The sequence below is a fragment of the Balaenoptera borealis genome (genome assembly GCF_965194805.1).
Source record: "Balaenoptera borealis genome assembly, chromosome: 1".
Taxonomy (NCBI): Eukaryota; Metazoa; Chordata; class Mammalia; order Artiodactyla; family Balaenopteridae; genus Balaenoptera; species Balaenoptera borealis.
Genome location: NC_138860.1, coordinates 158,148,957 through 158,171,091, shown reverse-complemented (window position 1 = coordinate 158,171,091; position 22,135 = coordinate 158,148,957). Strand labels below are relative to the sequence as shown.

General features: G+C 54.5%; 1 protein-coding gene across 2 annotated transcripts; it reads left to right on the top strand.

Annotated features, from left to right (window-relative positions):
* Positions 1 to 1,483: 1,483 nt before the first annotated feature.
* On the top strand, positions 1,484 to 21,378 carry IPO13 (importin 13). 2 transcript variants are annotated; one of them, XM_082364399.1, is made up of 20 exons: positions 1,510 to 2,361; positions 4,138 to 4,874; positions 10,065 to 10,205; positions 10,296 to 10,437; positions 10,530 to 10,696; positions 10,899 to 11,019; positions 11,106 to 11,253; positions 11,694 to 11,875; positions 11,961 to 11,987; positions 12,160 to 12,294; positions 12,450 to 12,593; positions 13,896 to 13,976; positions 14,517 to 14,654; positions 14,846 to 14,942; positions 17,886 to 17,938; positions 20,187 to 20,253; positions 20,342 to 20,400; positions 20,553 to 20,642; positions 20,934 to 21,115; positions 21,206 to 21,378. In XM_082364399.1, exons 1-20 carry the CDS (start codon positions 2,278 to 2,280, stop codon positions 21,300 to 21,302), a joined length of 2,892 nt encoding a protein of 963 aa, XP_082220525.1. In that variant the 5' UTR covers positions 1,510 to 2,277; the 3' UTR covers positions 21,303 to 21,378. The 2 variants fall into 2 exon arrangements, with proteins under 2 accessions (XP_082220526.1, XP_082220525.1); XM_082364400.1 differs by lacking the exon at positions 21,206 to 21,378 and having other exon boundaries at positions 1,484 to 2,361; positions 21,014 to 21,109.
* Positions 21,379 to 22,135: the final 757 nt, after the last annotated feature.

The window sequence follows — 22,135 nt, the reverse complement described above, 5'->3', positions numbered from 1 at the left end:
TTTTCTTTATAAAGATTTGTTGAATGACTAGATTCCCACTGGGCTCTGCTTACCAGATAATCAAGCTCCCTCCTCCCCAGTCTCTCGCTGTTCTTCAAGCTCAGATCAAGTTTCTCCTCCTCAGGGAAGCCTTCATCCACCTTCTCAGGCCTCAGCGGCTATAGCCAATGCCAGCTTCCTCCACTGAACACAGAGTACAGAGATCTTTTCCCTTTTGATTTTTTTTTTCCCTGCTGGGATAGCTGGCAAGTGTTAATAAAAGGTGAGGTGGAGGGGTAAGGGGTAGAGACTACTGGGGTCTGCGGCCAACCAGATCTGTGGCTGATCTCTGCTACCCTGGCTGTGTGCTCAGGGACAAGATAAGCTCAACTTTCCCCAACTTCAGCTTCCTCATCTGAAAATGGTGAATGAAAATACCCACCACAGAGTTGTTGACAGAATTGGACCTAAGGGGCACTTCCTTGATGGCGCAGTGGTTAAGAATCTGCCTGCCAATGCAGGGGGACACGGGTTCGATCCCTGGTCTGGGAAGAGCCCACATGCCATGGAGCAACTAAGCCGGTGCGCCACAACTACTGAGCCTGCGCTCTAGAGCCTGCGAGCCACTACTGAGGCCGCGTGCCACAACTACTGAAGCCCGCGCACCTAGAGCAAGTGCTCCTCAACAAGAGAAACCGCTGCAATGAGAAGCTCGCGCACCGCAATGAAGAGGGGCCCCCGCTCGCTGCAACTAGAGAAAACCCACGCACAGCAACGAAGACCCAACGCAGCCAAAAAATACATATAAATAAATAAATTTAAAAAAGAAGAATTGGACCTAAGGTATGTAAAGTACTGTTCCTAGCACTTAAATGTGAGCTATTCTTATTTTAATTACTCATAAAGGGACGTTGCTCTCAAGAACCCGATGAAATTCTCCAAGCACTGTCCATGGTATGTGGTTTCCCAGTTGCTCACTGGGTGGCCCCGAGAGCCATCCTTTTTTATTCCTGAGGCGCGCCAAGCCCCCTTTCTTCTCAGGGTAGTGCGGACGCCTTCCCAGACGGCCCCTTTCCTGGGCCCCAGGTCGGGCCGCCAGCGAAGCACCGGAGTGACCTCTGCCCCCCCGCCCCCACCAACATGTACCTTATCCTCCAGCCTGGGTTCCCAGCTCCACCCACCGGCCCCTTGAGTCACGTCCTCCTATGAAGCTGTCCCGCAGCGCCTCCCGCCGGTCGGACCTGGAGTGCCTGTTGGCCGCGGCAGGCCTGGGGCTGGCGGGGCTCAGCGGGTCCCGAGCCCACGTGCTCCCCGCCTCCGCCGCAAGGCGCCGCCCTCCTGCTGGGCACAATCCGGACTACATTTCCCAGGGTGCACAGCGGCGGGGGCCTTGGCTCGGCGGGGGCCTCGAGCGGCGCGCCGCTCCGCCGCCTGCTCGGGAGCACGCGGGCTGGAGCGAGGACAGGAACGAGGACCCGGAAAGAGTTTCCGCGCTTTTCCGCTGGGTCGTGCTCGGCTGTGCCGTGCCGGGTCGTGCCAGGGCAGGCGCGGGATGGGGGGGAACGGCCTCTGAGTCGGCGGTGCCGGGGACAGGCGCTCGGGGCAGCCCGCGCCTCTCTGAGCTCCCCGCCCCGTCCCGGCCGGGCCAGCTCGCTTGTCAGTCAGTGGGGCGGAGGCAGCGGCGGTAGAGGGGCCGGAGCCGGGCGGTGAGAAGAGCGCGGGCCAGGCCGAGCGGTGGGGACCTGCCACAGCCCCTTAACTCCACGGACTCTTCGCCCCCGACTTGCGAAGCTGTACCCCCTGCGCTTCGTTGGACGCCTCCGTAACCCGCGAAGGGCTCTCTTCCCCCGTAGCCTCCCACACCCGTGACCTCTTCCTAGGACCCGAGAGCTCACTCATAAGAAGGTGTTGTGGGTACAGGCCATCGGCCCTGTGACCCCTCACGGGCCAGGACCTTGGTTTCCCTCAGGCCTCCCTCCCCTATGACTCCGTCCTCATAGCTTCTGGGGACAGAGCCCTGACCTACCACCAGGACCCCTGCCTGCGAACTCCTCACTGACGGCTTCCTCCTAGGAGTCCCCCTCAGTGGGTCTCCTCCTAAGAGCATCCCTTTTGGCCTCTGGCAAGCCCCCCCGCCAACCGAGGTGGGGAGGCCTCGGCAGCCATGCTCGCCCTGGGCCCCCTGTCACCCCACCACTCCCTGGGCACCGAAGCCGGAGTCTAGCAGGGGGCCAGCAGCCAAGAGGCTGGGGCAGGAGACAGGTCACGGTCCACCTCCCTGCTGGGGAGGGAGCAAAGATGGAGCGGCGGGAGGAGCAGCCCGGGGCTGCAGGGGCTGGAGCAGCACCAGCCTTGGACTTCACTGTGGAGAACGTGGAGAAGGTATGAGGGCCCTGGGGTGGGCACTCCAGTGACAGAGCAGAAGTTCTGGGGACTGACACTAATGCCAGAGCCCAGGCTTGGGCTGGGTGCCCGTTGGGATGGTGCCTCCAGAGCACCTGGCATTTGCTGTCTCTCTGGGCAGGCAGGACAGCAATGTAATGGTGTCTTAATAGGCTATTTTTGGCTTTCCTTAGACATGGGTCCTCTGTGGATATTCTAGGGTCTTGAGGTGGTCCTTCCAGGGTGCTGACGGTTTAGACCTCCAGCCAGACTGGCTATTCTCCAGCTCCATGGGAACTGCATGAGCAGTGCAGTAAGAAACCGAGGACCCGGGAGACCTGCAGCTCTGTCTCCAGAAACCATAGTGATATTGAGCCATACTGGACCTGTTTTGTTGAGCCAAGGGCTCAGAAAATAATCTGGAACTAAAACAATCTGGGTTATGTTTTCACTCTTCCTTGGAGATGGGTCCTTCCTTTATTGGATCGAGGCCAGACCACTCCTGGCCAGGCAGGAGTAGGGTTGGCCCCCTTTGTTTTGTGCTGGGTCCAAGGAACCTGGTCCTGCTGGCAGCTTCAGAGTTCCTCCCTACTCACCTGCCCACATGGCTTCCTGCCATGGCACTTCCAGGTTCCCCCACTGCCCAGTCCGTCTTTTCTGAACTGCTTCTCTGTTTCTTTTCTGGGTTCTGCCCCCAGAGGCCTGGAATGCAGAAATGCATTTTCCCTATGATGAATGGGGAGATGGGGCTACCTTGCTGGAAAGCAGAGAATGGTTGCAGATGTTCGTTTGTTATTCTTGAGCCCCGTTTACCATACTCAATAGTGAGGATGTGTCTCTCTGCTTCTGTTCTCTGCCTGCCCCAGCATCCCTGAGGGTCCAAACAAGGGACAGTGGCCATAACTGGCTGTCAGGGATACAGACAGGGCTAAGTCTACTTGGATGGAGCCTGCTTAGGGGGTGAGAGTCCTAGCCTCACTCTTCCACCCCCTGGGGCCGGGCAGCGTTGGCATGGTGGCGTACTGTTCCATGTGCTACCAGGGAGATAAACCACTGTTTTCTTACTGCGTGAAGTCCTAATGGAATTGGGACCCTGGGGATTTGGCTAGTTGAAAGCTCCAGGCTAGGCGTTTGCCAGGGCTGCAGGCCAAGACTTCTCTGGACCAGCTTTTTGGACCCTCTCATGTGCTCTCTGAGGAGTGTTCTCACCCTCCTCTCCAGTTTGTCTCTGCCCTAGGGCTGCCTGGCAAAGTCTTAGTCCTGCTCAGATTTCACAATGGCTTTGGTGCCAGCATCTGGAGTGACCTAGGGATGATCCTGGGGGAGCTAAATGGAGCTGTTGGAGTAGATGAGAGCAGCTGTGCCTGGGAGGGTTGGGGGGGCCCCTCAGGCTGTTTCATACTCTTCTCAGGTTTAGCTTCTTCCCTATGGAGCCATTCCTTCCACCTGGGCCTTGCCCTTTACTTCAGGTGCTTCCCTTTGGGGAACTCGGCCTCCTCTTTTGCTGCTTTCCTATGGAAGTTCATTTTCTGAACCCATAATGTTTTGCTATAAGGAGAAGAGATTATGGTAGAGCATGGGCAAAGTTCAGGCACTCAAGTTACCGGCAGGACTCCAGGCCCAGGAAACACTGCAGAGCCCTGAGCTCTCCCTTCCCGCTCAGCCCCCCAGTCAGAAAGAGAGAGCAGTCTTGCAGGACCAAGTCCTGCCCTCTGTTCTGGGCTCTGGCAGGATCCAGAGTAGCCAGCACCTGCTCAGTCCTGTGCTGTCCTGCAGGCGCTGCACCAGCTCTACTACGACCCCAACATTGAGAACAAGAACCTGGCTCAGAAGTGGCTGATGCAGGCCCAGGTCTCCCCACAGGCCTGGCACTTCAGCTGGCAGCTCCTGCAGCCCAACAAGGTGCCTGAGATCCAGTACTTTGGGGCCAGTGCCCTGCACATCAAGATCTCTCGCTACTGGAGTGACATCCCCACTGACCAGTATGAGAGTCTAAAGGCACAGCTCTTCACCCAGATCACCCGCTTTGCCAGTGGCTCCAAGATTGTGCTGACTCGGCTGTGCGTGGCACTGGCCTCGCTGGCTCTCAGCATGATGCCTGACGCTTGGCCGTGTGCTGTGGCAGATATGGTGCGGCTCTTCCAGGCTGAGGACTCACCGGTGGATGGCCAGGGCCGCTGCCTGGCCCTGCTAGAGCTGCTGACAGTGCTGCCCGAGGAGTTCCAGACCAGCCGCCTGCCCCAGTATCGCAAAAGCCTGGTGCGGGCCAGCCTGGCAGTGGAGTGCGGGGCTGTCTTCCCACTGCTGGAGCAGCTGCTGCAGCAGCCCAGCTCACCCAGCTGTGTGCGTCAGAAGGTGCTCAAGTGCTTTTCCAGCTGGGTGCAGCTGGAGGTGCCCCTGCAGGACTGTGAGGCACTCATTCAGGCTGCCTTCGCTGCTCTGCAGGACTCGGAGCTCTTCGACAGCAGCGTGGAGGCCATCGTCAATGCCATCTCGCAGCCTGATGCCCAGAGGTGAGCCAGTCCCCACCTTCTGGAGGTGGACAGCCTGCTTGGCCAGCCACGCATCCATCCATCCATTTGTTCAGTAAACACTAATTGAGTGCCTACTGCATGCCTGGTCCTATGCTAGAAATAGGTCCTATGCTGGAATCAAACAAGACATGGTTCCTGTCCTTATGGTTCAGAGAGGGAGACAGACATTAGACAACTAACCATGTAATGAATTATTCAATGAAAATGTTTGACTCTCTCTTCTCTTTCTCTCAATCATGCAGTCACAAAGTCCTGGTGTTCTGCTTCTGACTATATTGTGTATCTGTTTTTTCCATTTCCACTACCACCACCCTGGTGTAAGCTGTCCTCATCTCTCTCCCCAGAATACTGAGGGGCTTCCTCACCAGTCCCCTGGTTTTCACACTTATACCCTTCATTGCCCACCCAGTACCCAGAGCAATCCTTTAAAAATGAGGATCTAATCTTTCCTTTCTGCTCAGAAATCTCCAGTAGGTCCTCACTGCTCTTAGGATAAAGTTCAGAATCCTCAATGTGATTCACAGGGGCACTGCACAACATGGCGTCCCCAGCCTTGTCTCGTGCCGTGCTCCCTGCTTTCTTCACTCTCACACAATCTCTTCAGTTCTGTGAGTGTCCCAGGCTCCCCCTAGCCTCTGAACCATCACATGTACTTGTCACATCACTGCTGCTTCAGCTGAAACTTCACTTCCTTAAGGAAGTCCTCATGATTTTTAAGACTCAGTTTGGTCTCTATTATTTTATCTTAGAGCTCCCAGTGTGTTTCCTTCTTAGCCCGTAACACAGTTTCATTATAAATTAATGTATGTCTCCCCATTAGTCTCTCAGCATTGTGAGGACAGTTACTCTGTCATTTTATTTTGTCACACTGTACCTGGCAGCACTTGGTAGCATTCATTATTTTTTGAACGGTTGAAAAGTAAGTGTTGCCTGAGTGGTGAGGGACGGGGGTGGGGGAGGGGGAGGTTGGAAGTGGAGGGAGTGTTTCAGGCTTCGGGAGCTACAGCAGGTGCAAAGGCCTGTGGTGGGCAGCACCGCTGTACATTCAAGGACCCGAAACAAGGTGAGTGTAATGAGATGCTTCTTCAGCAAGTGTTGCTTGAGCGTCTGTTTACGTGTGGGGCCCTGGGCTGAGCACAGGGAGCCTAAAGATGGGTTGATTTCTGCAGGATAGGGGCTCACAATCTAGTAGACACTTGGGTGGGCAAGTAGAGCCTATGTGATGAGCGCTCTAATGGAGGGAGCTGGTGGCTGTCAGAACCCAGAGGAGGCATTTAACCCAGTCTGAGGGTTATTAAGGGCTTCCCAAAGAAAGTGACAATAGAGCTGTGCTTTGAAGGCTGTGTAAGAGTTAGCCAGATGGAGGTGATGGATATGGGGAGGACCTTCCAGACAGATAGAAGAGCCCAAGCAAGGGAAGGGTGTGAGAGAGCCTGGTGAGTGGGTGTGATTAGACAGCAGAGTATAAGGGCCAGTGGTAGGAGATCCAGGCCCAGATCATGCAAGACCTTGTTGGCCAGGCTTAAGATTTTGGTCTTCATCCTGAGGATGATGTAAAGCTATTAAAGGATTGTAAGCAGAGAAAATGGCATGATGGGATTTTTGGTATAAGTTGGATTGGCCAGGGCAAGACTGGAGGCCTGACACTTCACACACATTTCAGAGAAAAGGCTTTGGGAATGCTTGGTAGAACCAGAGGGGATGATACCACTGAAAGAGATGGCCTGGGGAAGTGGTTGATAGCTCTAGCCTTGTCATCAGTCTGAGTTTGAATCCCAGAGGGTTTGCTTCCTAGATCTGAGACCTTGGGCAAACCACTTTTAAGCCTCAATTTCTAGCATCAGTAAAATGGGTGTGATCATATTACAGAGTTTAAGTAGGATAATGTGCCCAGGGCCTGCCACTGGTATTCTGTGGAGAATATTTTGGTATGAGGATTAAATAAGAGAATGTCTGTGAAAGGTTTAGCATGGTTCCTGGATACTCCATAAACGGCAGTCACTAGTATTTGGTATCATTACTGCATTGGCAGTTAGTACGAGCCCTTTCCCATGGCTTCTCAGGTTTTCCAACTTCAGGTGGGTACCAAGTCCCAGGTCAAGGCCTTTCTTGGCTGGCTGGACTGAGACAGTTGGTGGCTGAGGGGAATTGGCAGGGCCAGTGCGTGGGTGATGTGGGGTGTCCTTGGATACACCCAGGTTTACCCGGCTAGCCAGTCTGCCAGTCCCGAGGGCTTTGGCAGGTAATTGATGCCTCTTCTCCTCTGAACGAATGAGCGAGCAAGGAGCCAGTGAGGGAACCTATAGCCTCCTGAGCGCCCATTGGCTGCAGCCCCCTTGGTTGCTTAGCAACTCTCCCCATTTTCTCAACTCTGCTCCCAGAGCTCTAATTGCAGGTCTGGGCTGAGCTCAGTGTGAGTGGCAGTCAAGGAGTCCCAGCAGCCCTGCCCCGGCAGCTTGAGCTGACCAACAGGAGCCAGGCCTTTTGAACCCAGGCTCAGCCATGGTGCTTAAAGACATCCTCTCTATCTCCCTCCCCCAAACCTGGAAGCCTCAAGGCCTCAGGCCCGTGTCTGCTCACAGGTCTCAGGCACAGGTGCCCAGGTGGTAGGAAATCTATGCAAGAGTTTCACCCCATGGGTGGGCCGCATCCAGCCTGGAGTCAGTGTCGGGCCTTGCTCTGTCTAGTCTGTTTCCTAGCTTTGGCTTGAGAAAGTCACCTTTAGTGGCTTTGACTTCTGGGTCATCCAGCCACTACCTCCCCAGGTGTCCTGACGTCAGCTCTCTCCTTGGCTGAGTTTGCACTCAAGTCACCATTTTCCCACCCCTCCACAGCTGCTGCTGCTTGCCTGGCGCTCTCTCCTTTGAAAAAAAATTTTTTTTTCCAGAGATTTGTTGTTAATCCTGGAAAAGCTTTTCACTGGGGGCTGGGGAAGGGAAAGAAGGTGAATTAGACAGGCTCTTGGGAGCTCCCATCAGTTAGAACTTGAGATATGGGCTGAGATCTGCATAGATCCTTTGGGGAAATTCAGGTTGGGCCTTGAAACAGAAGCAGATCTATAGCTGTGTAAGGAGCTGTCTTAGCCTGGAATCTGTCTCTAATTTGTTCTGTGACCTTGAGTAATATTCTGAGCTCTACTGGGCTATACTCTTTGATTTACCCTATTATGAGGTATAGATGAGACAAATTAAGAACTTTCGTTGAGTGCCTACCGTGCACATGAATTTTGAAGGTGTGAGAGAACCTTGGAATACAGTGGGGATGCTGGGAGGGTAGGGCACTATCTCCTGCCCCTGTCTCAGCTACTGGGGAGTTTGCGGGCCATGGCCTTGGCCCTGCCCCTACTCATTGTGCCAGAGTCTGGTCTGAAGGTGCCCATTGTCTTGTGGTGCAGCCCGTGTCAGGGCCACGAGACCGAAGCTATCCCCACTGTCTCCAGGCAGCACCCTCTGGAGCTGTCTCTGGGCTGCGGGTATCCTGGTATGGACGTCTTGTCCCACCAGAACCAGGATGTGGAGAAGGCCAACATCCTGGACTGGTTGCCTCTTGTCCTTCTCATCCTCCACCTAAGGTTATGGGGCTACCTCCTAGCACCCTGCTTGGGGCAAGTCCAGAGAGAACTCCTTCTGGACCCTCAGTAACCGCTGCCCTCCATAGATTGCTATGGTGACTCTATGATTGACAGCAGAGGGATCCCCCCCCCTGAGAGTATCACTTCTCTGCTTAGTCTCATCTCCACAAAGCAGGTTTCTGGGAATGGAGCTAGCCTTCTCTCAGCCTCCTTTGTATACTCTGCTTCCTCTGCTCCTTCTTTAGGCATCGTTGTGCTCTTTTCTCTCATTCAACACTTTCTTCTTGGGCAATTCTCATCTACTCCCATTGCCGTTTGCTGATGTTTCCAAAATCTATGTCTCTTTCTCTGACCTCTCCATCGGGCTTCAGGTTTTTATCTCCAACTCTCTGGACACTTCTACCTGCCTATCTCACCAGGTACCTCTGATTCAACATGCCTAGCATTGAACTTACCACCTTCTGGCCTCCCATTAAATTTATTACTGTCCCCCTCTACCCGTTCCTCCAGGTCTCAGTAAATACCTCCACCAAGGAGAGTTGTTCTTGACTCTTCCCCATCCTCATATCCCTATTTTGCCTCTAAGCTCCCTCTGAGTTCATCATCTGCTTCTCTCCCTTCCTTACTGCCACCAGAGTCCTTAGGAGTTAGGATTTGGTGGTAGGGGGTGGAGTGGAAGGTGGAGGTTGATGCTCTCAGGAGCCGTTGCTGCCCTCTAAAGTCTTTAACAGGACTCCTCAGCCTGTGTTACCTCTTCTGTCTGCCATCTTTGTTCAGTCTCCCCTGACACTGACTGTATTAGTTTCCTAGAGCTGCCATAATAAAGTGCCACACACTGGCACACACAACAGAAATTTATTGTCTCACAGTTGTGGAGGCTAGAGGTCTGAAATCAAGGTGTCAGCTCCGTCTGAAACCTGTGGGAGAATCCTTCCTTGCCACCTCCTAGCTTCTGGTGCTTTGCTGGCAATCTTTGGTGTTTCGCTCGGCTTACAGCTGCATAATTCCAGCCTCTGCCTTTATCATCACATGTCATTCTCCCTGTAGGTCTCTGTCTTCACATGAATGTCTTCTTTTAAGAACACCAGTCATATTGTATTAGGGCCACCCCCTACTCTGTGTTCTAATCTACAATGACCCTATTTCCAAATCAGGTCACATTCTGAGGTACTGGAGGTTAGGGCTTTAACACATCTTTTCTGGGGGGACACAATTCAATCCATAACAGTCTGTTCTCTGGTCCCCCAAAATTTGTCCTTCCCACATGCAAAACGCATTCACCTCATTCCAACCTCCCCAAAAGTCTTAACCCATTTCAGCATCAACTCTGAGTCTAACTGGAGGACACAAGTCCACCCATAACACTTACCTTCTCGTACTTCCTTCCCAGAATTCTTCTGGAAGTCTCTGACCTAAGGTTCTTCTCAAATTGGGCAGCATCAAACCTGCCGTGTAGGCCCTGACCTCTTTTTCGCTTTGGGTTTGATGTGGGAAGGAAGGGGGGCTTTGATGGACGACAGGGAAATTGTGCCTTTCTCTCAAAGCTGGTAGGGGATGGGCAGACAGCTATGATGGGTCTCCTCACCTCATGCCTCCAGGTATGTGAACACACTCCTGAAACTCATCCCGCTGGTACTGGGACTGCAGGATCAACTGCGACAGGCAGTGCAGAATGGGGACATGGAGACCTCCCATGGCATCTGTCGCATTGCTGTGGCCCTGGGCGAGAACCACTCCCGGTGAGGAGAGGAGCAGCTGGGGGTGGGATAGTAGGGCCCTCTAAGAAGTGGGGGAGGTGGAATGACCTCCCCATGTCTCCTCCCTGCCAGGGCCTTGCTGGACCAAGTGGAGCACTGGCAGAGCTTTCTGGCCCTTGTCAACATGATCATGTTCTGCACGGGCATCCCTGGCCACTTCCCTGTCAATGAGACCACCAGCTCCCTGACCCTCACCTTCTGGTACACGCTGCAGGTGTGTCATGTGACCTTCAGTAGGACTGGGCCATGATGGAAGAAGGTGGATCAGGGGCTTCTGTGGCTAACTCTCCTCCCTGGCTCTCTCAGGATGACATTCTGTCCTTCGAGGCAGAGAAGCAGGCTGTGTACCAGCAGGTATACCGGCCAGTCTACTTCCAGCTGGTAGATGTGCTTCTGCACAAGGCCCAGTTCCCTTCTGATGAAGAATATGGATTCTGGTCCTCAGATGAGAAGGAGCAGTTCCGAATTTACAGGTGATGGTAGCAGGCCAATCCTAGCTCTAAAGGGAGTCCTGAAATAATGAAGGCAACGAAGGGAGGGGCCCAAGGCCAGGCCCTGAATCCTGGGCCTCATTTCTCTATAGGCACTTTGGCAGGGCTCTGAGGGAACTGGGGTGGGCTCCTGGGCTTGGGGGAAGCATCCAGGCGGTGCATAAGACCTTTATCTGCTTCTCAGGGTGGACATCTCAGACACGCTCATGTATGTCTATGAGATGCTGGGGGCCGAGCTGCTCAGCAACCTCTATGACAAGCTGGGCCGTTTGCTTACCAGCTCAGAGGAGCCCTACTCCTGGCAGGTACCTCCCCAGCCTGATTCCCTCAGCCCTCCCAGACCTGTCGCACCCTCCTCCTCAGCCAAGCCAGTGGCATCCTCTTTTCCCAGCACACAGAGGCCCTGCTCTATGGCTTCCAATCCATCGCGGAGACCATCGATGTCAACTATTCTGATGTGGTGCCCGGGCTCATTGGCCTCATCCCACGGATCAGCATCAGCAACGTGCAGCTGGCGGACACTGTCATGTTCACCATCGGTGAGACCTGGCACACACCCATGAGCACATTCCCAGAGCCAAGGCACACATCCCCAGCCACAGCCAGCCTGCTGGGCCCTATCCAAAGTGGGAGACATACATGCCCACACACACAATCAGAACTGCAGCCAACTGACTGTCCTGGCAGGTCTAGGGGTCCTTGCTGCGGTGCACTGAGCTGCAATTCAGTGAGGCTAGTTCACTGTCACTGAAATAGCAGCGCTGGGCCTCTACTGCATAACTCCTTCCTGCTTCTCAGGTGTAAGGCTCATGTTTAATCATGTGCGTGCATGTTTGCCCATTCAGTCCTCTGAATGAGCAGCGCTCCGTACAGGGGCTGCAACTCCACACTGCCAGGAGCTCTGCCTGCCTCACAGGGACATGGTACACAGCCAGCCTGGCCTGCCTCAGATGTCTTGCCTTCTCCCTTCTTCCCCCAGGAGCTCTGTCTGAATGGCTGGCTGACCACCCCGTCATGATCAACAGCGTTCTACCCCTCGTACTGCATGCCCTAGGCAATCCCGAGCTCTCTATCTCTTCTGTGTCCACCCTCAAGAAGATCTGCCGAGAATGCAAGTATGACCTGCCGCCCTATGCTGCCAACATCGTGGCTGTCTCCCAGGTACGCGGGGGCCCTGGGTGTGTAGCTGGGCCTCAGGGCACACTCTGCTCTGTGCTGACACCGTATTCCTTCTTTTTTTCCCCAGGATGTGCTGATGAAACAGATCCATAAGGTGAGTTCAAAAGTTTCTAAGGGGCTCCTTGGGGTATTGTGGGGAGCTGTAGAAATCCCATCTTCTGCCTTTGCGCCTTATTCTCTGTTCTCGGAACCTTCCCCAAGAGGTTCATTCTTCCCACCCACAACCAGGTGTGTCTGGGACTGACCCTCGATGTTCTGCCCCACAGACGAGCCAGTGCATGTGGCTGATGCAGGCACTGGGCTTCCTGCTGTCGGCCCTACAAGTGGAGGAGATCCTTAAAAACCTGCACTCGCTCATCTCGCCGTATATCCAGCAGCTGGAGAAGCTGGCAGAGGAGATAGTGAGTGAGCTGGTGTGCGCGTGTGTGTGTGCGGCTGGGGAGCAGCAGTGGGACTATGGGGCTTCCCTTCGTGTTGGCTGTGACTGCTGAGGGGTGGGGCTTGAGCTGGCAGTCAGGGCTGGGAGACCCAGAGCTTGGTTCTCTTCTCCCTGTAGCCTAATCCCTCCAACAAGCTGGCCATAGTCCACATCTTGGGGCTTCTCTCCAACCTCTTCACCACGCTGGACATCAGTCATCATGAAGATGATCATGAAGGCTCTGAGCTCCGGAAGCTGCCAGTGCCGCAGGGACCCAACCCTGTGGGTGATGTTGTCATTGCTATTGCCTGCCCCCCACCCCTGTGGGAATGTCATAGTCACCCCTGAAGTCTACGGGTAATATTGTCATTGTGTCCCTGGCCTCATGGGGCTTGATGCATTTGGTCCTCTGACCCTGTGAATGACCCTACCATTGCCCCTTGCTCTGTAGGAAGTGATGTCATTGTCTCAGTCCTGTGGGTGATGTTGTCTTTGTCCCCCCCCCGCAACTGGGGTGGTGTTATAGTGTTTCCTTCTCCCCATGGGGGACACCGACATTATGCTACAATCCCAAAGTGATGTAATTATGGACCCCTGTTTAATCGCCAACTCTGTGAGGCCTTCTACTTCAGCATTCGCTGTCCCCTACGGGCACTCCACATGTAATGGTTCTTGCCTTTGAGTTGCTCCTAGTCTAGAAGAAATACATGTAAACAGATTGTCACAGAGCAGTGTGATAAGTACTGTGGTAAGCTCGGGCACAAAAGGGATTGGGATGCCCACTTACAGGCTGTTTGGTCTGGGACAAGCCTCAGCTTCCCATTCAGAACTATGAACATCAGGATATCTGGTGCTCATCTCTTAGAACTGTGCTGGACAGCAGGGGTGGTCTTGATTGAAAGTACTTTGCATACCGTAAAGCTCTGTACAGATGTGAGGGACTGCTTTGGTCTTTGTTCCAAGTATCCACTCCACGGTTTCTCCTGGAGAAAAGGAAACCACAGTATCCTGGTCCCTATACTCAACTCCCCACCCCAGTTTCAGTTACCCTTTTGGCTCCAGACCAAACCGAGGCCACTGCCCTCCCACAGAGCCCCTTCTCCTATGGTAGTCATCATCCTGCCTTCCCTCACCTCTCAGGACCTCAGGCTGCTCTCTGCTCCACCATAAGCTGCCCGTATCTACGCATCCCCTGGGGCTCTCTACCCTAAGCCTATCTGGGTGAGACAGCATCTCTGCTTCTTCAGGGGCTAGCCCATAGGCCTTTGGCACTAAAATACTTTTACTGAGCAGAAGTAGATAGGGAGTGACTTTTTAAAAAGGTTATCTTCTGAAGCACTCGTAATATGCCTGCTTTGCAGTTTGAGGCTTCCTCTAAGGTGATCCCCAGAATTCAGGGTATCCTCTTTCATTCATGGGAATTCAGCAAAGCACTCCTGCCCCCAGGGTCCCGTGCACTGAGTCCTTAATGTGCAGTCTGGGGTAATAGGTTCAAACTTCTGGCCTACTTCCAGCTACTGAGTAGTCCTGCTTGGGTGGGTGAGAGTGGTGGTGGGGGCACCTCATTTCTTCCTTTGTCTTCAGGTGGTGGTGGTACTGCAGCAGGTCTTCCAGCTTATCCAGAAGGTGCTGAGCAAATGGCTGAATGATGCCCAGGTGGTGGAGGTGAGTCCTGACCCTTGCCATCAGCCCCTGTGGTGACTTTGCTCAGAGGTGGAGCAGGAAGAAGGTGTTGCCGCCCCACCTCGGCTTGAGATGACCTGGAGGAAGTAAAGGAGATGAATCCTGCCCCATAGACACAGGGAATCTCTGGGGAAGACATTCAGAGCTCCCCAGCGTCACAAGAAGTGCTCGACCCAAGGACTGATGCTGGGGCTGAGTGACAGGGATCCATTTCAGCATCAGACACCTGCCTTGGTTCTGTTCAGTTCAGAAGTTTCTCACTACTGTTGCTCCCTGAGAGGCAATGGTGAGGATGTAAGTAGCAAGAGTTGTTACAAATTTCCATCCTCAGCCCCTCTGAGAAGGGCCTTTTAGCCTCCTGCCTTCCAGGGTGAGGGTCAGACTTGCCTACCTTCCTTGGTTCGCAGAGCCAGGCAGGGCTTGTAGGTAAGGGCCCATTTTTAGGTCTCCTCTGTGAAGGGCCTCAGTTCTGCTCCAGCCAATGGTGACTTGCTGACCAGGGCCCCTTTGCTTTCTTCCCAGGCGGTGTGCGCTATCTTCGAGAAGTCAGTTAAGACGCTGCTGGATGACTTTGCCCCCATGGTGCCACAGCTGTGTGAGATGCTGGGTCGGATGTACAGCACCATCCCTCAGGCCTCCGCTCTTGACCTCACTCGACAGGTGGGCCTTCTGGGGGATGCAGCGGTGTTTGAGATGTCATCCCAGGCAGAGATCTGACACAGGGATTGGGCGGGTGGGTGGAGTGGGGTGGATGGCTTCTCTGGCAGGGGTTCTCACCTGCATCCCAGGGATGTTGGCCTGTCCTGGTGGGCCAGGGCCTCAGCTGACCAGCATTCCCTGCTTTGTTGTAGCTGGTCCACATCTTTGCTCATGAGCCTGCCCACTTTCCCCCAATTGAGGCCCTCTTCCTGCTCGTCACCTCCATCACACTCACCCTCTTCCAGCAAGGTAGGTCCTGACCAGGGTCTCTGCTGCTGCCGCCACTGCCACTGCCTCTGCTTCCCCAACTGGGGAGCCAAAGCTGCCCACTCTGTTCCCTTCTCTCCCCTGAGTTGCACCTGGGACTTGATGGGAAACTAACGGGATCAAGCACAGCACAGTTGTCACCTTACAGATAGTTGACACCTTAGGTTGAAGTGGACAAGAGAGTGAATGATGTCTTCTACTGGCCTGCTGGACTCAGGGCCAGTCTGGATGTGGGGGAAGATGGGGCTGGAAGCTCTGAGGGACTTGGGGCACCAGGCTGACTCCATTTCCTTTGGGATAGAATGAAAAGTGGAGAGAGCGTGGCTTCGAAGTCAGATAGACTTAGATTCTAAGCTCATCACCACCAACTAGTTGTGTGACCTTGGGCAAGTCACTTACCTTTTCAGAGCCTTCATTCCCGTATCTGTGAAATGGAGATTTTCAGATACTCGATAGGATTGTTACAGGTATTAAAGTAGCATCTTCTGGGCCCCTGGCTTGGGGTTTTTGCACACGATGTACTCAGTGATTGCTGGTCCTTTCCCTACATTGAGACTTATTCCTTTCTAGGCCAAAATCCTTTGGCTGTGGTCCCAGCGCCCCATTCATTCACTGCGACCCTCTGCCTGAGAGAAGTTGGGAGCAGGGGTCTCCAGGCTTCCCCTGCTGCCTAACCCAGGCTTCTCACTCGGAAAGGAAACAGTGTTGTTCTTCCAGCCTCCTGAGTTTTGCCTAGATTTGTGGTCACAGGTTTGAGGCTCACCAGGAGTCTCAGCTGGAGCTAGAGTGCTCTCTGCTTCTGTCCTTGGTGTCTGGTCCCATGATGCTGGCCTCTGCTCTGGTGGGCCATGGGTAGTTTCCAAAGTGGGGAGAAACCTGAGCCAGAAACCCGGATGTGGTCATCCTCAGCGCCACCTCTCCCCTTCCTCGTATCCAGCTGGGGACAAGTCGTGGTGGACCTTCAGCCTGCCCACTTCTCCCCACCCTCCACGGCCACTGCTTCAGTGTAGGTTGCCATCTGGATCAGCTCAGCAATCTTCTAACTGGTTTCCTTGACATCTGCCCTTCTCCAATTCATTCTGCACCATGCAGCTGTAATATTTTTTATAAGACACAAATCTGAGCATTTTCGCTCCCTGGCTTAAAGCCCTTCTTTTGCTCCCCATCACTGTGGGGTTATCGTCCCACTGCCCTCCACGTGACATAGCTCCTGCCTACTTCTCAACGTCCATTCCTGAATGGCTCCAGCAGTTCAGCCACCCTGATTTTTCCTCACCGTGTCCCGTTTAATCTCTATGCCTTGCTCCTCTGCCTGGATTGCCCTGTGCCCTTTACTGGGTGAGCTCTCGCTCCTCCACGCCTTACCCATGCATCAGTCCTCAGAAGCTCCTCTGAGGCAGAGCTGGGTGCTTCTGACCTTGTGCCAAAACTGCATTGGGCATGCACTGCTGATACAGCACTGATCACACTCAGTAAGCAGCTCCCATGTCTGTCTCTCTCCCTGGACTAAGCCCCTCAAGGGCAGGCTTGGCTCTCTTCCCTCTGCGTCCGTCAGAACAAGGCTAGCATAGAGTAGGCACCAGACGCTGTTGAAGAAAGGAGGACGAGGGCTCCTTGCCCTTGGAGCCTTTCTTCCTCACTGTCCGGCCCACCTCTAGCAGGGTGGCTGCTGAACGCCAGACCTGCCGTCTGCAGGGCAACCCAGGCATGGGGCACACTGGGCTTCATTTTCCAAGACTTGAGTAACTTGGGGCACAGATGTGGAAGGGATGGGCTTTATCAATGGCTCCTCACAGCCCGAAGGAAGCCAGGGAGAGATTATTATCAACTTGACAGTCGGGGAAACCGAGCGTCTGTGGCTTGCCTAAGATCACACAGCTGCTTAGTGGTGTCTCAGGCAGGGGTTCCTGCAGCACCTCCTCCTGAGAGTGGAGCGGCGGGCAGGACCTCCAGGCGCACGCCTCGTCCTTGCCACAGGTGTCCTCAGAACTGGAAGCAGAGTAGTGTCCAACATCCTATCTGTTGGGCTTGTTGGTTGTCTTACAGGACAGGATGGTCCCCTCACCTGCTATGCTGTCCCAGCCTTGCCGTACTTTCCTCGGGCTCTGCCCTCCCACCAGACCGTGGGGTGACTGGTTTCCCTCTTTCCTTGTGCGTCCAGATGGTGGGAGCTGGTAGTCAGCCCTGAGCCTGGCTCTCTGCTGGGTCTGTGTCCATGTGGAGGGGCTTTGTGGGTGGGGCTCTCATTTTCGGCCTCATGATGCAGTTCCCTCCCCTAGGCCTTGCCAGTGGCTTGCCCGGCCATCCCCACAGCATATGGGGCACTGCAGTACCCAAGAAGGAGTCTTTTGGTTTAAGAGAACCCAACAGATTCCTTTCTTTGGCTAAACCAAGAGCCCTAAGGCCGTGGAAGGGAGGGGGCGCCTGCTCAGACCATGATACAAGGGCCTTTCCAGGGCCTTCAGCCAGGCCTCCAAAGGCAGTACCAAGGACCGACCTCCCACCAGCCCTGCCCTCCTCTTTGAGGGCTAGTGATGGGGAGGTATGTGCTAGGAAGCAGTGTAGGGCCACTGCAGCGTGCCAGAGGCCACAGCAAGAGCCTGGGGGCTGTTTGTCCAGCTACGTGGTGGCCAGCGTTGCTCGAGCATCGCAGGGTCACTTGGGGACTGACCTGAGGAGGAGCGGGGAGTAGGTGGAAGGCCCCTCGGGAGGGAGCTGGGGCAGACCGTCCTTCACTTTGCCGTCTCTTTCTGTTGGGCTTCTCCCAGTTCATGGTTTTTGTATGTTTTGTTTCTTTATCTTGCTTCCTGCTGCTCATGTGCCCCCACGCTGTCTCCCTGCAGGCTCTCAGTCCCACATAACTATATGAGGTTGAGTTGCTGTTTGTATAATTTTTTCTTAAGTTCCATCTTTATTATATTTTAGGGCCCAGGGATCATCCTGATATTGTTGATTCATTTATGCAACTCCTGGCACAGGTGTGTTTTAGTTTTATTCATTCACGTTCTGTTCTCTCTCTTTCTCTTTCTCTTATGTTGAAATTCAATTTAAGCCTATTTTTAGCTTTCTGTTGACAAATTTTTTTTTTCTGTTCAGTTGAATAGAGTTTCTTCATCTGTTTCCGTGGAAGTTGACAACCCAACATCCTCCTTTAGTGCCCCTTTGCCTCAACTAGCTCAGTCCTCCACAGAGACCAGGGAGAGGCTGATCCCGAAGGGAGGGAGCTGGGCTGGCCTGGGGGGTGGGGAAGGGAGGGGGTGGTAACTGTGCCCAGCAGCTCCTGTGGGGCTGGGGTGGTCGAGGAGTTCAGGGGCAGGACCGGAGTTGAAGGGCCTGGGGTTCACTGTCCCCGTGCTCCTGCCGGGAACTGCCTGCCTCAGTGCCCCCAGCCTGCTCTCGAGAGGTAGGCTGGGAGGAGCTCCGAGGGAGGGGCCGAGCTGAATGTGCTGCGGTGGAGCCCAGAGCTTGGCTGTCGCTGGGCTGGCAGACAGATCCTGCTGCTGCTGGGAGGTGGGGTGCTGGCTTCATTGTGAGATGCGTCTGGTGTGTAAGTGTGTCGGACCTTACTTGTATGTTTTGAGTTTGGTTTGGGAAGGGAGCAGAAATCACGTGGCTGCTGTAAGTAGTATGTGTATTGTGTTGAGTGTCGGGATAAACATGTAGTTGAAGTGTGGGCCTGTGCATTGTTGCGTGTTGTGTGTTATGCGTTAGGCATTGATGGAGTTTGAATATTGATGCGTGTTGGAGGCGTGTGTGTTGGGCTGTGGGAGTGTGTGTTATGGAGGGTAGGCGTATGTACGGCAGTGGTGTGTCTGTATTGGGTTGTATGTTTGAGAAGATATATGTGTCGGGCTGTGGGAATGTGGGGTTAGTATGATGGGGGGTTCTATGTGTCAGGAAGTTCCTGTGAGTTGGGGGTTCCCATGGGTGGGGTAAATGGTGTGTTTCTTTGCTTAATCACTGCACAAATATTTTTTGAGTGTTTAATACGTGCTTGGTAGTCTGCTAGGTGCTGAGAATATAATCGTGAGCAAAAGCAGGCACTGTTCTTACTGTCTTAGAACTTAACAGTCTAGTGGAGGGGGCGCAGGAGGAGTGGGAACGGGCGGTGTGTCCTGGGCCTGGGTGGACATGTGTGGAGGTATCCATGAGGGTGCATCTTTGGGGTGAGGGCGTTTGATTATGTATTTGTGCCTGTGCGTGGGGAGAGTGCACGTGCTGGGAAACCAGGTGGGACGAGGGTGTGGGCGTGTGGACATGGTTTGGGGACGTGGTGGGGTGGGATGTGAATATGTAGTGAGGGTGTGTAGCAAATGTGGTAGAGTGGTGTGTACAAGGGACGTGATAGAGGTGTGTGATAGAGGGTAAGTAGGGCGTTTCAAGTGAGGGTGCATGTGGGGCTGTGTGCACAAGAGTAAACATGGGGGAGTGGAAGGTATGTGAGGACTGGAGGGTTAGGGGTCGATGTGGCACGCATTGGGGGGCTGCTGGGGAACAGCAGTGCTTGATGACTGGGGGAGCTGTGCAGAGCATCTCCTGTGACCTCAGGATGTGCCAGTCATGCCCTGGTACCACTTGGGGTGGGCTCTCTGCCCCTATACTCCATCCACTCCCCCTGACATGGCAGCCCTGGCTCCTGGGCTGGGTATAGAGGAGAAGGGCCTGGACACAGGGTATCCTGGGTGAAAGGTGGGGCCGTGGCTCCCAGGCTTCTGCCCTGCTTTTCCTCTTCCTAAGCTGGAGAGTGTCTAGGAATGCAGGCGGGACGTAGGAGGGGGGCTATTAGACTGGGCTCCATGTCCAGCTGCCATCTCTTCTTCCTGCTGCCCTGTTAACAAATCCAGGGGGCCTCAACTGCCTCTGTGAATCAGAGTGAAGTCACTGCTGGCAACCTGGAGCCTGCAGGAGGTCTGGCCCTGATGGTGGGAGGTGGGGAGTGAGGTGTTTGATCAGGGGTGACTTGGGACCCAAACTTTTGCATATGACTCCCAACCTGTCTCATATACCTGTGCGTTCATGTACACATACATGTACGTAGCATCCCTTGGCTGCTCCCCTCCTGACCTACTGAGCTCTGGAGGGGTCTGGGTCCCCCAGAGACGGCTGGGTGGCTGGTGTTGACAGCCTCTACTTGCGGTGTGTGAACTTGGGGTCTGGGTGGCAGGTGAGTGGGGGGATGGTTCTTGGAGTTGGCTGGGCTGGGCTTACCAGCTCCACCTCCTGCAGGCTCTGAAGCGGAAGCCAGATTTGTTCCTGTGTGAACGATTGGACGTCAAAGCTGTGTTCCAGTGTGGTAAGTGGGGCCAGGTGCACAGGTGGGCCTGGGGCCCCTTCGGGAGGATCCTTGAGACCCATCTAATCTGCCTCTGCCTCTCCCACAGCTGTGCTGGCCCTCAAGTTCCCCGAAGCACCTACTGTCAAGGCCTCCTGTGGCTTCTTTGTGAGTCCCATGCTGACCCCTAACCCGCCACCACCCCTATACCTAGCGCACCCTGCCCAGGACTCTAGAGGGTAGAGGTGTGGTATGCAGGTCTTGTCTCCAGGGGGACGGGGGAAAGAGCTGGGGCTGATGGGCCTCTCCATCCTCTGTAGACAGAGCTGCTGCCTCGGTGTGGGGAAGTAGAACCTGTGGGAAAGGTGGTACAGGAGGATGGCCGTATGCTGCTCATAGCAGTGCTGGAGGTGAGATGGAGCAGGTGTGGGGGGTTTGATGGGGGTTGGGTGGCCCTCACTGTTGGGGCAGCTGCCTTCCTGGGGAGCTTGAGCCTTGGTTCCCTAAGCTCTTGTTTCTCCGTCAAGTAAATGGCTGGAAGTTGTTGGGTTTCTGTGAGGATCAGCTGGCTCTTGAAAAGCAGTGCTCATCTGTCATATGCACTTTGGCTGAGGAACTGTCTGGGAGTGGGTGGGTGTGGCTAGGCACCCTTGCTGCAGAAGGGGCAAGGCCCTGGTGTGCTGAGAACCTGTCTCCCTCAGGCCATTGGGGGCCAGGCCTCCCGCAGCCTCATGGACTGCTTTGCCGACATCCTATTTGCTCTGAACAAACACTGCTTCAGCCTCCTGAGTGTGTGGATCAAGGAGGCACTTCAGTCACCTGGTTTTCCCTCTGCCCGCCTCAGCCCTGAACAGAAGGACACCTTCAGCCAACAGATCCTTCGGTGAGCAGAGCTGGCAGGGCCTGGGCTTGGCTCAGGGGGAAGAGGAGGCATGGTGGATGGTGCTAACTTGCTCTCCCTTCTCTCCTTCAGTGAGCGAGTAAACAAGAGGCGGGTGAAGGAGATGGTGAAAGAGTTCACACTGCTGTGCCGGGGGCTACATGGCACAGATTACACAGCTGACTACTGAGGGGCGCCCCCGTCCCACCCACACCTCTTCCTCACCCCTTCCTATCCCCAAAGAGTAAACTTGAACCTTCACTGCACTGCTGTCTCTGCTTCCTTTCCACTGCCACCATCACCTAACTGGGCGACCTCAGAAGACCTGGGGGAAGGATGGGAGGATGCTTGGACCCAGGCCTTGGTAGGGTGTGGTGGGGCCAACCTCTCGCTCCTGGGGTGGAAGGGGCACTGCTATAGCCAAGTTGCCTAGGCTGGAGCCATTCCAGATACTGCAGATGCCCTTGGGGTAAGTGGGGACTGCAGTAGTGTCAGCAACCCCCCCCCCATTAAATTAGTCCCAGCGTTTATGCATGCATACGTTTACTTAATCAACAATGCTGAGTACTAGGCCCCTAATTCTGCCATGCCTTGTTCTGTCTGAACAAAAGCTGATCTAGTCCATAGCTACCATGCTAACTAAGCTGCGAGAATGGGACCAGTGAGGAAGGCTGCATGAAGGAAGTTTCATTTCTGAAGGGAATGGGAGGTTTCCGAGGTAGAGGACTTGGGGACTTGAGCTGGCAGTGAGGTGAGGCTGGGCTCAGTTGGGAGGGAAGAAATGGAGAATGGCTTTGAATTCCAGGATGTATTTCTTGTGTGGGGTTATTGAGGCACCCGGACTTGCACTTGGTTGAGGAGAGGTATAGAAAGCGGGGCTGAGCATGTGGGGGAGGAGATACAGTGGACCCCAGAGGAAGAGGAAGGCAGGCCCTAGTGTTGTCTGCAAACCCATAGCTCCCCAACTCTATGGTACCTGACCAGCACGTGATGGTCAGGGTTTGGTCAGGACCAAGGACAGCT

Excerpts from the sequence above, each read along its gene's own strand:
- IPO13 (XM_082364399.1), top strand. The coding sequence starts at position 2,278 with ATGGAGCGGCGGGAGGAGCAGCCCGGGGCTGCAGGGGCTGGAGCAGCA. Across the intron at positions 14,655-14,845 it reads CTCTTGACCTCACTCGACAG|CTGGTCCACATCTTTGCTCA; the intron begins GTGGGCCTTCTG and ends GCTTTGTTGTAG. Across the intron at positions 17,939-20,186 it reads TTATGCAACTCCTGGCACAG|GCTCTGAAGCGGAAGCCAGA; the intron begins GTGTGTTTTAGT and ends CACCTCCTGCAG.